The 13,699-nt window shown below is 41.5% G+C and overlaps 1 protein-coding gene across 1 annotated transcript in view; it reads right to left on the reverse strand.

Moving 5' to 3' along the window:
* The window catches only part of TMEM47 (transmembrane protein 47), a 29,696-nt gene extending 20,324 nt beyond the window's left edge, over window positions 1-9,372 (reverse strand). Inside the window, exon 1 of the mRNA XM_010370552.2 lies at window positions 8,767-9,372. Coding sequence (XP_010368854.1) covers window positions 8,767-8,992 — 226 coding nt within the window. The 5' untranslated portion in view covers window positions 8,993-9,372. The remainder of the gene's footprint in view (window positions 1-8,766) is intronic.
* Between the last annotated feature and the right edge of the window lie 4,327 nt (window positions 9,373-13,699).

The following is a 13,699-nucleotide window of genomic DNA, read 5'->3' on the forward strand; positions in this document are numbered from 1 at the left end:
TGACTATGTTTCAATGAAGTTAACTCATTGAGTACATGTGAGAAGATGGGAAAATAGAGGGAAGCACTGGAATGTACCTCCCTTTAAGTTACCCAGAGGAGCTAAGAATAGATTCTAGGCTTCATTCACAGAGTATCATGGCAGCATTCTGGTGAATATTTGGTTTAGGGACCTTAAACATGATGGCAATAAAATCTTCTTTGATGAAAATTTGAGTTATTTTGTGTCTGTCCCTTTTTATGTACAGAGAATAAGTAATTCAGGGGTCTCAACTTCTATTTTTTTAACATTGTTTTGCCTGATAAACACACATTTTGAACAGAAAGCATAAATATTTGTGATCTTTTGAAACATGGCTCATTAAAATATCATTTTAAACCTCATAACAGTCAATAAGCTGATAGAGACAAAGGTAATATAGATATTTTTTCCCGGTTCTTTGGAAGAGCATGGATGTTTCGTTATACATTTTTAAGTGAGAGTCCTTGGTGTCCATGATTAGAATAGAAAATTGATGATCTACAAGTGTCCCCAAATCACACATAAACCTAGGAGTAAAAATGTTAAGGAAAGGTGTCCTTGTCTAATTTTCAAGGGAGGTGAACCAATAGTTTGAAAAGATTAGTAAAATTTAACTGTCAGTGCCTTTAATGTGAGAGGCTGAAATTCTGCTGAAAGAACATTCTATCTTTTTTGATAAATTAATACATATTTTTAATAAAGCCAGAATGCAATTAAGTTGTTGAATGAAAAATTAATATTCATTTAATCAATTTAAGAAACTTAACATAGCTGACTTCCACATAATTTTGGGAACTCTTATTCAACTTAAAATTAAGCTATTGTTAGCCAAGCCGAGAGCCAAATCACGAAGGCAATCCCATTTGCAATTGCCACAAAAAAATAAAAATAAAATAAAATATCTAGGAATGCAGCTAACCAGGGGCGAGAAATATCTATAGGGATAATTATAAAACACTGCTCAAATAAAGCACAGAAGACACAAACAAATGGAAAAACATTCCATGCTCATGGATAGGAAGAATCAATAGCATTAACATGGCCATACTGCCCAAAGGAATCTACAGATTCAATGCTATTCCTATCAAATTACCTATGGCATTCTTCACAGAACTAGAAAACCTATTTTCAAATTCATATGGAACCAAAAAAAGAGCCCGAATAGCAAAGGCAATCCTATACAAAAAGAACAAAGTTGGTGGCATCACATTACCTGACTTCAAACTATATAACAGGGCTACAGTAACTAAAACAGCATGGTACTAGTAGTACAAAAACAGGTATATAGACCAATGGAACAGAATGGAGAGCCCAGAAATAAGGCTGCACACCTACAACCATGTGAACTTAGACAAAATTGACAAAAACAAGCAATGGAGAAAAGACTCCTTATTCAACAAATGATGCTGGGATAACTGGCTAGGCATATACAGAAGATTGACCCCTTTCTTACACCACATACAAAATCAATTCAAGGTGGGTTAAAGATTTAAATGTAAAACCCAAAACCATAAACTATAAACTACGTTGTCAACCCTAGAAGACAAGGTAGGCAATACCATCCTGGACACAGGAATGGACAGAGATTTCATAACAAAGACACCAAAAGCAATTGCAACAAAAGTAATAATTGAAAAATTGGATCAATGAAAGTTAAGAGTTTCTGCACAGCAAAAGCAACTATCAACAGAGTACACAACCTACAAAATGGGATAAATATTTGCAAGCTATACATCTGACAAAGGTCTAATAGCCAGCATCTATAAAGAACTTAAATGAATTTACAAGAGAAAAATAAACAACCCCATTAAGAACGGGCAAATGACATGAACAGACGCTTTTTTTTTTTTTTTTTTTTTTTTTGAGACGGAGTCTCGCTCTGTCGCCCAGGCTGGAGTGCAGTGGCCAGATCTCAGCTCACTGCAAGCTCTGCCTCCCGGGTTTATGCCATTCTCCTGCCTCAGCCTCCCGAGTAGCTGGGACTACAGGCGCCCGCCACCTCGCCCGGCTAGTTTTTTGTATTTTTTTTAGTAGAGACGGGGTTTCACCGTGTTAGCCAGGATGGTCTCGATCTCCTGACCTCGTGATCCGCCCGTCTCGGCCTCCCAAAGTGCTGGGATTACAGGCTTGAGCCACCGCGCCCGGCCTCTATGTGAATTCAAATCATGGCTGATAATCTTACAAAGAGTGGGCAGCTATTTCACATGCAGTCCTTCACCTCTTCATCCAAACTGCCATACATGACATCATTCAACAATCCTTCAAACACCAAGTGACAGTTACCTACAATATTACAGAACATTTTAAAAACCAACCCTCCAAAAATACTATGTCAAAATGTACCCTCTCTACTGAGTCTTTAACATTGTATCCTTCCTCATGTTCCTTAATCATGTAATAAATGTGATTAGACTGGGTTATGTTAAAAATCTTGTCTATTTTAAACATGTTACAACTCTGTGATTCAACACATGGACAGTAGTCAAGAGAAGAGTTATGTTATTAAAACAAAGGAAAAGGAAACAAACAAAAAATAACTCTAACACTTCTCTGGCACTATAAAACTTGGCTCCTGTCTGGAATCTTAATGTTTTAGTGTTCATGTACCAAGCATATCATCAGATGCATTCACAACTTTCTAAAAAAAGAGTAAAATCTTATCATACAACATAAAGTAGCAAATTACAGTCCAGATTCATAATCAGTTTGAGCCTTGGTTGTATGAGACTAAACCAAAGATTCTGGAAGGTTTTATATGTATCTCTCTGTTTGTGGAAAAGTTAGGTTCTTGAGTTCATTCCATCTCCTATCCAAAATACAAGTAACCAGTCATTAAAGCCATATGCTGGCTGAGGGAAGTTTCTGTCCCAGTCAGACATTATTTATATAATCAATTCAAAGTTCTTAAGTACAGAAGCTACAAAGCACAGACAAGTTGGTTGGCTATTTGTTGTTATTGTTCTTCAAAGGCAATAAAGAATGCAGATTTGCATTTAGACTCAGCGTCAGACAGTATGCTCCAAACATAGCCCAACAGCAACTCCTATCCCACATTCTCTTCTACAATGTGACCTTGCCACTGCTCCATCAAAAGGTGGCATTCAATTGTCCTTCCCTTAAATCCAAGCTAGCCATATGGCTCCTTTGTAACCAACTGAATGTGGTAGAAGAGATGTGTGATTTCTCAGCCTAGGTCAGAGAGAGTCTGGCTCTCTTATGACTCTTGCCCTGCAGGACTCACTCAATTTGTAAGAATTCCAACTATCCTAAGACCACAATGCTAGAAAGGCCACCTGTAGGCATTCCAGGGAGAGTCACACCTTTGCCCAGTATCTCACGGCTTTCCCCACCAAGGTGCCAAACCTGTGAGCGAAATCATTTGGAAAATGACCCTACAGTTCCAGACGTTCCGGTTCCTAGCCATTCAAGCTATCTTCAGCAAGGGCTCCAGACATCCATCCTCATTATGTCCTATCTGAATTCCTGACCCACAGAATTCATGAGTATAATAAAATGGCTCTTTTGTATGACTAACTTTTGTTGTGGTTAGTTTCCCGGCATAAGCAACTGGAATACTCTTGGTAAGAATCTGTCTTTACCACCAGTTAATTGAGACCTTGGTAATCTTAACAAAAATCCAAAGTTTCCTCAATAATATATAGGGATAACTTTAGCTACCTTGCAAGTTTATTGTGACATTGGGGATAACTGAGGTGTCTGGCCTGTAATAGTACTGAATAAAAGGATAATAAATTTGTGATCAACCAAGAGCATTGTTACATGCTAGGTAATGCATATCAAAATTTAAATTTAAAATTAACAAGGTACTTCATTATGCAATGCATTATGCAATGCAGAGACTTTACTCCTTAAAGGGGAAAAATCTTCAATTGTTGAAAAAAAGTATCACTGGGTTTTACTGAATATATAACTAGGAAGAAACATAACACTAACAAACAGGCACTTTCCTATATTTAATCTTTATGATAAACCAGACATTGAGTTGTATGAGGTCACATGATTGGTAAGTGGCCAAGTTCAGGTCAGTTAGAACCCAATGTCTCGTGAATTCTCCAAAATACTACTCTACTCTGACACAGAATTACATTATAATTTAGCATAGCTCACATGGAAGTTTGTTGTGGTATTTATTTATTTATTCAGTTAGTTATTTGGGGGTAGCCCTCAGAACCAGAAGAGGTTCAGGGAGCTCCCTGCTGTGGTATTTAGGTTAGCTATTCCAGAGACATATTTTGAAGCGTCTATATCCATTTCACTAACATGTCTAGTAGCACTGACTATACCTATGGTCTCTGTAAGTGGTCTTACTATTAAACAAAAACTTGCAGGAAATTTCTTGAAACGTATTCCCGGCAGCAGGTGAAATCTATTGCTTGAGATATGCTTTTGTTTGTTTTTGTTTGGTTTTGAAATGTTTTATTAAAGGCCAGGCTTTTCCCACACCCATCAAATCCCTTAGCTGCCAAGATTCATCTAAGTGGCTCCCTGGGGATTACAATCCTTCTAAGAATGTGAGCAAAAGAAAAATTGTATCTGTTCACAAATTAAAATGTCCTTTGTAAAAGTAAATCTAAGGAACTTGAAAATTTAAAAGACATTAACAGAAAGTCATCAGGAAAATCTTGAAATAAGTTATACTTGGTTTTCTCTGGCTTATCAGTAGAGAAAGTTTTGGTGCTCTCTGGTACTCCTAACTGTCCACCCGTCTATGCTGTCGAGGTTAAAGAAAACTGCATTTATTCTTCTTATGTTCTTTTCAAGGAAGTTAGAAGTGGGTATAACGATGGTGACTTCCAGGCTTGCTGGGCTATTTGTGAAAATGCATCAATACTAACACATTTCAAGCAACAAGCTGAACCTTCCCTGGAGCAAATCACATTGTGAGGTTTCCTAATGAAACCGTGTTTTTGAATTAAGGAATAAATGCAAAATATGAACAGATGAAACATGTTTGAACTCAGAATCACTATATCTCAGATTTGATAAGACTTGCAGGTGGTTAGGCAGTTCCATTTATCTTTAACACCTAAGATAGGCTTTCTTATAAATTCCTTTTAAAGTAGCTTTTTATACTGAAGTTAAAAAAAGATCTACATATAAAGCACCCTAAAAAGAATTTCTTGTCAATTAGAAATAATAATATTCACCTGTGATTAGCATACGGTATACTGCCATTTCAAAACTACCAGTGACTCATGTTACAAATGCAGCTATTTTTAGGATAGTATGTGAATGATGTTAACAATATCCCTTGAAAAAGGTACTATTTGATCAAGTATTTTGTGGATGATAAAACAGAAAAATGAATGTTATATCCCTAAATGACTGTTAGTAAAAGTATTCATTTGGCCATCTGTATGTCCTTGCTTTTTGCTTAGTCAACAAATTACAGACACGAAAAAGCAATATGCTTTATATGAAATAGCTATGTATTTACACATTTTAAAGAAGAAACGTAAAGTCTCCTTAGAGGTTATACAGCACATTTGATATCAAATTTAGGGCATCAGCATTCTGTATACACTTGTGCCTATCCTATTTACACTAAGGATTCTTGTAATTGCTGTGAAACCCTAGCAACTATGTCCTAGAAATAAAGTTAGCAAACTAAATGTGACTAAGCAGAAGTGTAAAATATTACTATAATTTGTGTAAGATTTAAGGTTTATTAAAAGGTTCCCCAAAACAGTACCAGGGAAAACTATCCTAAGAAAGAATTCTGTGGCCGGCAGCCATGTGAGTACTGCCTATTCTAAACTTCCGAACAAGCACACTTTATTTTTTTTTCTTTCCACCATTAATCACAGTCAATTAGCCGCTTTCTCATATGTCTTTTTGGAACACTTAGAACTTAAGACGAGTGCCTCAACTGTCCTCCATACGTTGAATTGGGACACCAGAGAAAAGCATTACGGCTGACTGACAACCGGATTACTGGTTCGTACTAGAAGAGCTGACGCAACCTTCAATACACCAGAACACAAGAGGCATGGTTCTACTTTTGCTTAAAATCATAAAACAGGTTATAAACAGCAAACGATGCACATTTGGTACCAAAATTAAAATGCAAGTTTAAAAATAATGGCTTAGGGGAAAGTTTCAGTGGAAACTGGGTCTAAGTAGGGCATACTATTGTGAGTAGAAACATTCCTGAAATGCTCCTTCAGTAAATACAGGCCTGCCTTTTCACAGCAGTTTTAATTCTAATTAAGACAAACATTTTTAATTAAGCCTTAAATATCCTGGTGAAGGGCCTTCAGTAAAATTGTCCTTGGTGGTTCCTCCCAAGGTAATTTATTTTGAAAGACAAAGATGTGGATCTCTTAAAATCTTCACAGAAGACATTTCCCTCCCTGTTTTCTGCTACTCCACACAGCAAACTGACTGAAAAAAGCTGCTTGCCCTTTGGAACAGACAAGAAAAGCACTGCTGGTTTTGATTCGGGCATTCCCCTTCCTTTCAAAACACTGGTGGAGAGAAGCTTCAAGTTCACATAACATAAGAAAGCACATTTTGTAAAGTGGGGACACAGAGCAATTTTCCATATCTTGTTTCCTTTCCTCCACCCCCGCCCTGCGTCCCACCATCACCGTGGAGAGCAAAAAATGAACTGCTATTATATATACAGAAAGTCAAGAACTTGTTCCAGAAAACCTCTAACAAAACCATCTCTACTTTTTACCCATTTGCTTATGAATTCTACTTTATCTGGGCTGAAAACTATTTTTTTAAGGCAAGATAAGATGAAAGTTGATTTTCAGAAACACAAATAGAAATATACACTGGGCTATGACTTTCAGCAAGGGGGTAGAATAAACGGGGAAAAATCCCAAACTGGGCCTGCCTTTGATTTTTACTCTGCAGAGTGATATTACCGCTATATTTGCATTAGGCTTGTGTCTCCATATTTCCTTGACTAGAGAGGAAAAAAGCTGAGATAAATGGGTATGGAGGCAATTAAGAAAAGGTTAGCAAACACTGTATGTTGCTCTACAAAGTCGAGCTGGCTTCTCCCCATTCCCTACATTCCTGGCCAAGAAAAATGGATACTGGCCTAAAAAGCAAATGTGAGTTGAAACTGGTTTCTCTAACCTATCTGAAAAGTCTTTATGCAATCGGGGGCTATTATTTCAGGAGACAGAGAGAAAGGGGCAAAACATTCACGTTGCTAAGGAGACGTGCAGAAGCTGTCATTCCTACAGAAATTTTATTATTGACGAGGGGAAAGGAGATATTTTCGCCAAAGTTTATTTGGATCCCCTGGTTACCAAAGAAAGAAATTCTGCCGATTTATTTTATCTTTAGTTGTAAACAGCCAACCCTGAAAGAATTGAGGGACCTAAATGTTGACCTCCTGCTGCCAACCAGTTCCCTCCACAGTGAATTAACCAACAAAGAGGAAACCCTTCAATGGGAATTTTGAGGTAGTATCAAAGAAAAAGCCTTTTTTAAACACAAAATTAAATTTACAGAAGAAAGTTAATCAAATGAACTAATCTGTGCTATAACAGGAAACCAAAGACAAAGGAAAATCAGATTTTTGTGGCTTTTTGTGCTATTTCAACTTTGTTACAACTTGAAACGTTTCCAGGAAAGCTTTATAAATAGTCCCGAGAAGACATGAAACTGGAAGGAATGTAATGAGTTTCTCAGGTGTCTATGTGTGTGTGTGGGGGGATGTGTGTGAGTGTGTGTGTGTGAGAGAGAGAGAGAGAGAGAGAAAGAAAGAAAATCGCCGGCAGGTCCTCTCCCTTTATTCCCCTTTCTCTGCGCTGACACCAGCAGTTGAAGAATCAAAATTAGAAAGGAAGGGATTTGTAGCAAGAAATCATAAGTTGACAGATTTCTGCTAAGGGCATAACTGGGGCGCCAGGGAAGGCAACTGGAGGGTCAGGGAGGGCGTAAAGCCGTAAAGCCCCCTGGAGACTGGTAACCTCAGTAGCTACCTTACTCTCCACTTACCACCCCCATCTTATCCATTTGCAGCTTTCAGCGCTGGCGGAATAAAGCACAACTTTCTAGGCATCTGTGAGTAGCTCATGGAGAAAAGAAAGGTCTGGAGGAGAGAAGAGTTACTCAGAGTGGCAGAGAAAGAAAGGCAACTCACAATCAACGGCGGCGTCACCAAAAAAGGAAAGGAAAATAAGCCTGTCCCTCTCCCAACTCTTCATATCCATCAAAAACGTAAGGAAATAAAATCCAAACGGAAATACATTGGTGAAAATGCAGATAAGGTGGAGTGAAACCGGCAGAAATGTGAACACTAGGCAAATTCGTCCTCGAGAGAGGAGGGAAAAAAGAGTGGGGAAGACCGAACAGAGAACGCCCGCAGCATCTCGGTGGAGTTGGGGAGTTTTTGCCTGCTTCTTTTTTAACGGGGGTGTGGAAGGCGTCGCATTTTTTACACAGCCACATGGCTCTCGCCTCAAATGATAACAAATACCCAAAATAGCGTACGTGTTACTCCAGAACAGGAGGAATGGCCACGGGGGAGGGAGAGGGCGTGGGCTGTCGCTTTAGGTTTGGCGACCAGGGATGTGGAGGGAAGAGGGATGGAGGCCAGGAAGGTGGCTGGAGCCCCAGGATCCCAGAAGGGCCTGGACAGGGTGGGACGGGCCAGGGCACGGGACGCGGGGAGGTGGGGACAGGTGGTGACTGTCCTGGCAGTGGGACGCGAGGCAGTCCCGGGCGGGAGGCAGGGGTCGCGGCGCGCCGGGCCCTCACCGCTGCTGAGCGTGGACTCGCAGTGCCAGATGTCCAAGCTGGCGGGTTTCCGGCAGGACTCCCACAAGGACAGGTAGTACTGGTGGTCAGCCGTGACCCAGGCCGGGCTCAGCACCGCCCCCAGGTCCAGACACAGCGCCAGAAAGATGCACACCAGCCCGACCAGCTTCAAGGGGGTCAGCACCGACACGCGCACCTCCTCCATGCCGCTGCCCGCCGAAGCCATTCCTGGGAGCCGCTGTCGACTGCCCCGCCGCAGGCGAGGACGCCAGGAGGGTCCGGAGAGCCGGGAGCCGGACCTCCCAAGGGGGGAAGCCGCCGAGCCGCCAAGCGCGGGGACTCGCTCCCTCGGGGCTCTGCGCGCCCCCTGCCGCGCGGCCAAGGTGGGTCTGCGGAGGCGGCCGACCGGGTGGGGGTCGTCGGCAGCCGCAGAGACGTCGATACCACCCCGGACCTTCGCCGCCGGCCCCGCGCCGCGCTCTGCCCGCGCCCGCACCCGCTCCGCCCGGCTCGGCCGGGCTCGCTCCGCCCCGTCCCCTCCCCGGGCTGCGGGAGGCGGTGCCGAACGGGGAGGGGCGGAGGGCCAGCACTTGGTGGCTTAGGCTCCAGTTCCCAGTGCCGGAGGCTCGCGCCTGTCCCGCCCCTACCCCGCCTTTGGCCCGCGGGCGGAGCCCAGTGCCAGCCCGCGCCCCCGAGCGCGCGGCAGTTCCTTGAAGCAGACCCGCGCCCCGCCCGGCTCTCGCCCGGCCCTGGCCCGGCCCCCAGCCTCGCTGACTCCAGGTCGCCGGGCTCTCCCCCTTCGCCCAGTCACGTGGGTTTCCTTTTCTTAGGGAGCAAGAGTGGGCCGTTTTCTAGAAGGCGCCAGAAGTGGATTCCTAGGTTTCCTAAGCTGTGCCTCTTGGAGCAAGGACAGGTCCTCTGTCTCAGTGATGTAACACGCCCCTCCCCGGCCAATTTCACATCCTGAGAGATTTGGAGGAAGGAGAAGAAAAGTGACTAAATGCATTTCGCCCTCTTTTCAAAACCAGGACGGGCCCAGGAGTCCCCTGGTTTTACCTATTTCCTCACTTCTCCGCTAGCCTGCTGCCACTTCTGTTCTCCGGGCTCACCTGCTTTTGCGCCCCCCCGATGAAGGGCATTTGCTCTGAAAACGCAAGCGCTAAAAAGGAAATGAGAGCTACTGCAAAATATGAAGTAAATTTTATTTGCGTCTCCACTGCTCTGCTCTTTGGGTGTTGGCTAAAACCTTTATTAATTCCGCTTTGCATTATGCCAAGCTGGATCTAATTCCCCTCCTGGGTATTAAGATGTCCTTGTCCTTAGCAAGATCTAGCCCAGGACCTGCAATAGGAAAAGTGATGTGTATATTTCCTGAATGGGAAACTAAGCAATCTACAAATATTTGTTGAGCATCTAAGGTCTAAGGATTCAGCACAATAGGACATCGTCCTGTTCTTAAGTAGATGCACCATATTTTCCCCCTATATGTAAGGACTAAACACCTCTTGAAATTGAAATTCTGTTAATTGCCTGGTTCAGTATGTGATTTGTGGGTTATCTGCCTTTTGTAGCTCTTTAACTCATCTCCATCTTCTCTATAAAAGAAATAATTTACTGAATAGATTAGTGGGGAGGGCGATGTTTCCAGATCTTTAGTCATCCCCAAAATTTGGTGAGGCTCCCAAGACAGTGATTAAGAGCTGAAGAATGCAAGAAACACATTCTCTCTTTTATGAAACACAGTCCTCAGTGTTGCAAGATTTCATACTTTTGGTCGATAAAAATTATTTTCCCCCAACCACATCTCTCCATACCTTGAACACATGTTGACTGCAGCAACACTTTGGGTGTAAGAAACAATCGAGTTAGTGTCAAATGAAAACGAACCTAATATAAAATAAAAACGCCCGGGCTTTTCTTATATTTACAATTTCGGGAACTTTTCTCCCACCTCTCAATCATTACCATGATAATTATTGCAGGACCCTTAACAAAGAATGCCTAGAGCATCCAGAGCTCACTAACCTCCAAATCCCAAAGGGCTTCTTGGTTTTTCAACTAGAAAGAAGCCTAAGTGCATCTTCTCCTTAAAAACTTAGGGAACACTGAAAAATTTACAAACCAGGACAATCAATAGGTGACCAGGATTGTGTGACTGTTCTTTTATCTAGATTTATAATGTGTATTCAAAAGTAATAAGAAAATGTCTTGAGTATGTTTTCAAAGATATAAAGAAATCTTTATTGTGTCTTCAGTTTCTATCATCTTCTCTTTAATAAGCTTATTTTCCAATCAGCCAATAGTTTTCTTTATTCTCTTCAATGTAGGCTTTCTTTCCCCTCTACCCCTACCCCAACCCCCACCTCCACCCACATTTTTGCTTAATTTTTTTCTGGCTTGTTCTCAACTGCTTACTTGAGTTACTCCATCCTTCTTTATGCTGCCTAAAAAATTGTCTCTATGCTTTCTCCAAAACTAGAAAAGTAAACCATTTTTAACAAAAAGTCAAATTCTCCTAAAAACTCTATTCCTCTATTAATAATTTATAGAATTTTGCACAACATAAGGCCCATCAACCACCCCGAATCCTCAATTTCAAAATACAACAAACTCTCAGAAGTATTTTTTTTTCTTTTCATAGATTTGTAGCAAACTCAAGGGCACAGGGACACTTCCTCTCCACCTGCTGAAGGTTCACTGAAAATGAACTGAGAAAAGGCAGATTATTTGGAGAAAAAAATGCATATAAAATTTATTTTATGTGCAGAGGGAAAAAAAATCACAGGAGTGTGATTACCCGATAACCCAATGAGGTCCAGATGCTTATATACCCTTCTTCATAGAAAGAGAAATGGGGGTGTAGGAGCAAATGATTGCCAGGGGAAACTGGGCCCAAAGAACAGTGGCCTGAAACAAAGTTTTTCTGAGCTCTCGGGAAAGTGGTGGTAAGGTGAGGAGCAGAATGTCACTGTGAGCAAAGGTTGTCTTGTAATGCAGATTGGAGCTCCCAGGTAATTTCTGAACTACCCTGGAAAGAATAGATGAAAAGTCAGTCCTGACATGGTGAGAACTCCCAGTCTCTTCTGGGTGGTTAATCTTGCCTGGTTATTTGATGAGATTCCAAGGGAAAGGATCTTAAGATAATTGCATTTTTTTGGAAAGGAGTTTTCTTAGTTAGATAAGGAGATTCCAGAGGGAATTCCTCCTGGTGCTTCAGGAAACAATGAGAGTCAGAGAGACAGAGAGGCAGGGAAAAGTCAGAGAGAGACCTTGAGGCTGATTCTTGAGTTCAGCTTGTCAAAGCACCATATTTGGGGGTTTTGTTTTATCGTCCAAAAGACCACCAGGATGGTTAAATAGTAGAAAGAAGAGCTTTATTGTCGATATTAGTTTTCAAACTGGGAAGAGAAGGTCTCTGGCAGGAGCCGAAGGTGCTCTCTCTTTGAATAGGGGAAGGACAGGTTGGGTTTTATACCTCACGGGGTCCATATTACAAAATATAATCATACATATTCAGCAAGTTTGGAAGAAAAGCTATACATATTTATCAGAGGAGAAGAACACATGCCCAATGGGCAAACATATATGTAACATCCCATGTTCACTTTGGGACAGGGTCTTAGCACTCAAATGAGGTGGAATTTGGCTCTTTACATGAAAAGGTGAACGGTAGGACACAAAGACAGTTTCTGTGCAGCCTCTATAAGCTGGCTGAAATTTGCTTAAGGTCTGTAATTGCTTATCAGAAGAGAATGTTTCTAAGGCCCATACTATGTCCAATCAGAGTTGCAGTGGTCTTGGTTGTAAATTAGTTAGTAGGAATCTTAAATCCTATTGTTTGGAAGTTCAGAGCAATAGGAATCTGCAAATTTGCCATGCTAGCTAGGCCCCAAACCCTAGACCCATAAGTCATTTTGTTCCCTTAACCGTAGGATTCATATTAGCTAATATAGGGGCATCTGTTTCTCAGATTAGAGCTTTATGATCCCCAACAGTGGGAAAACATATTTCAAACTGATGTGAGGCTATCTGTGGTTTCAATTTATCCCGTTCAGTGTGAAGAAATATGTAGGCAGAGATCCTGTTGTAAAATTTACAGTGTATGCACCATAGTATTCTTCAAATATCTGAAAAGTCATGAATTGCTCAACATAGCTGGCCCCAAAAGTTTCATATAAAAGACAGTAGACTTGGCCGGGAGTGGTGGCTCATGCTTGTAATCCCAGCACTTTGGGAGGATGAGGCAGGTGGATCACCTGAGGTCAGGAGTTTGAGACCAGACTGGCCAACAGGGCGAAACCCCGTCTCTACAAAAAATACAAAAATTAGCCGGGCGTGGTCATGCATGCCCGTAATCCCAGCTACTGGGGAGGCTGATGCAGGAGAATCACGTGAACTCAGGAGGCAGAGGTGGCGATGAGCCAAGATTGCACCATTGCACTCTGGCCTGGGCAACAGAGCAATGTTCTGTCTCAAAAAAAAAAAAAAAGAAAAAAAAAAAAGAAAAAAAAAAGATGATAAACTTGTATTTATCCTAAAAATGGGAAAAGTAGAATGGGAGATTCCAAAATTAGCAAACATTGAATGAAAACCTACCCCCAAAAAAGTATCTGACTGGAAGTGGGTGGTAGTTGGGGTGGGAAGTGACAGTTAAGATTTATGTATATATCTTATATATGTATCATATATGTGAATATATATATGTGTACGTGTGTGTGTGTGTGTGTCTGGCAGAAACAAAAATTAAAATAGACCCAGATTTGAGAAATGAGATTGAACTGTGAAGAAAATTCAAGTCCCTAGTCAAGAAGATTTAAGATCTCTTGAAAGGGATGGCTTTGTTGGCACATTCTGTTTCATTTCTGGGATTTCTTATTGCAATGTTGCAAATTTTTTCGCTTAAAATGATCATAAATGATGGTGATTGATAGTT

This window comes from Rhinopithecus roxellana, chromosome 7 (genome assembly GCF_007565055.1).
Source record: "Rhinopithecus roxellana isolate Shanxi Qingling chromosome 7, ASM756505v1, whole genome shotgun sequence".
Classification (NCBI taxonomy): Eukaryota; Metazoa; Chordata; class Mammalia; order Primates; family Cercopithecidae; genus Rhinopithecus; species Rhinopithecus roxellana.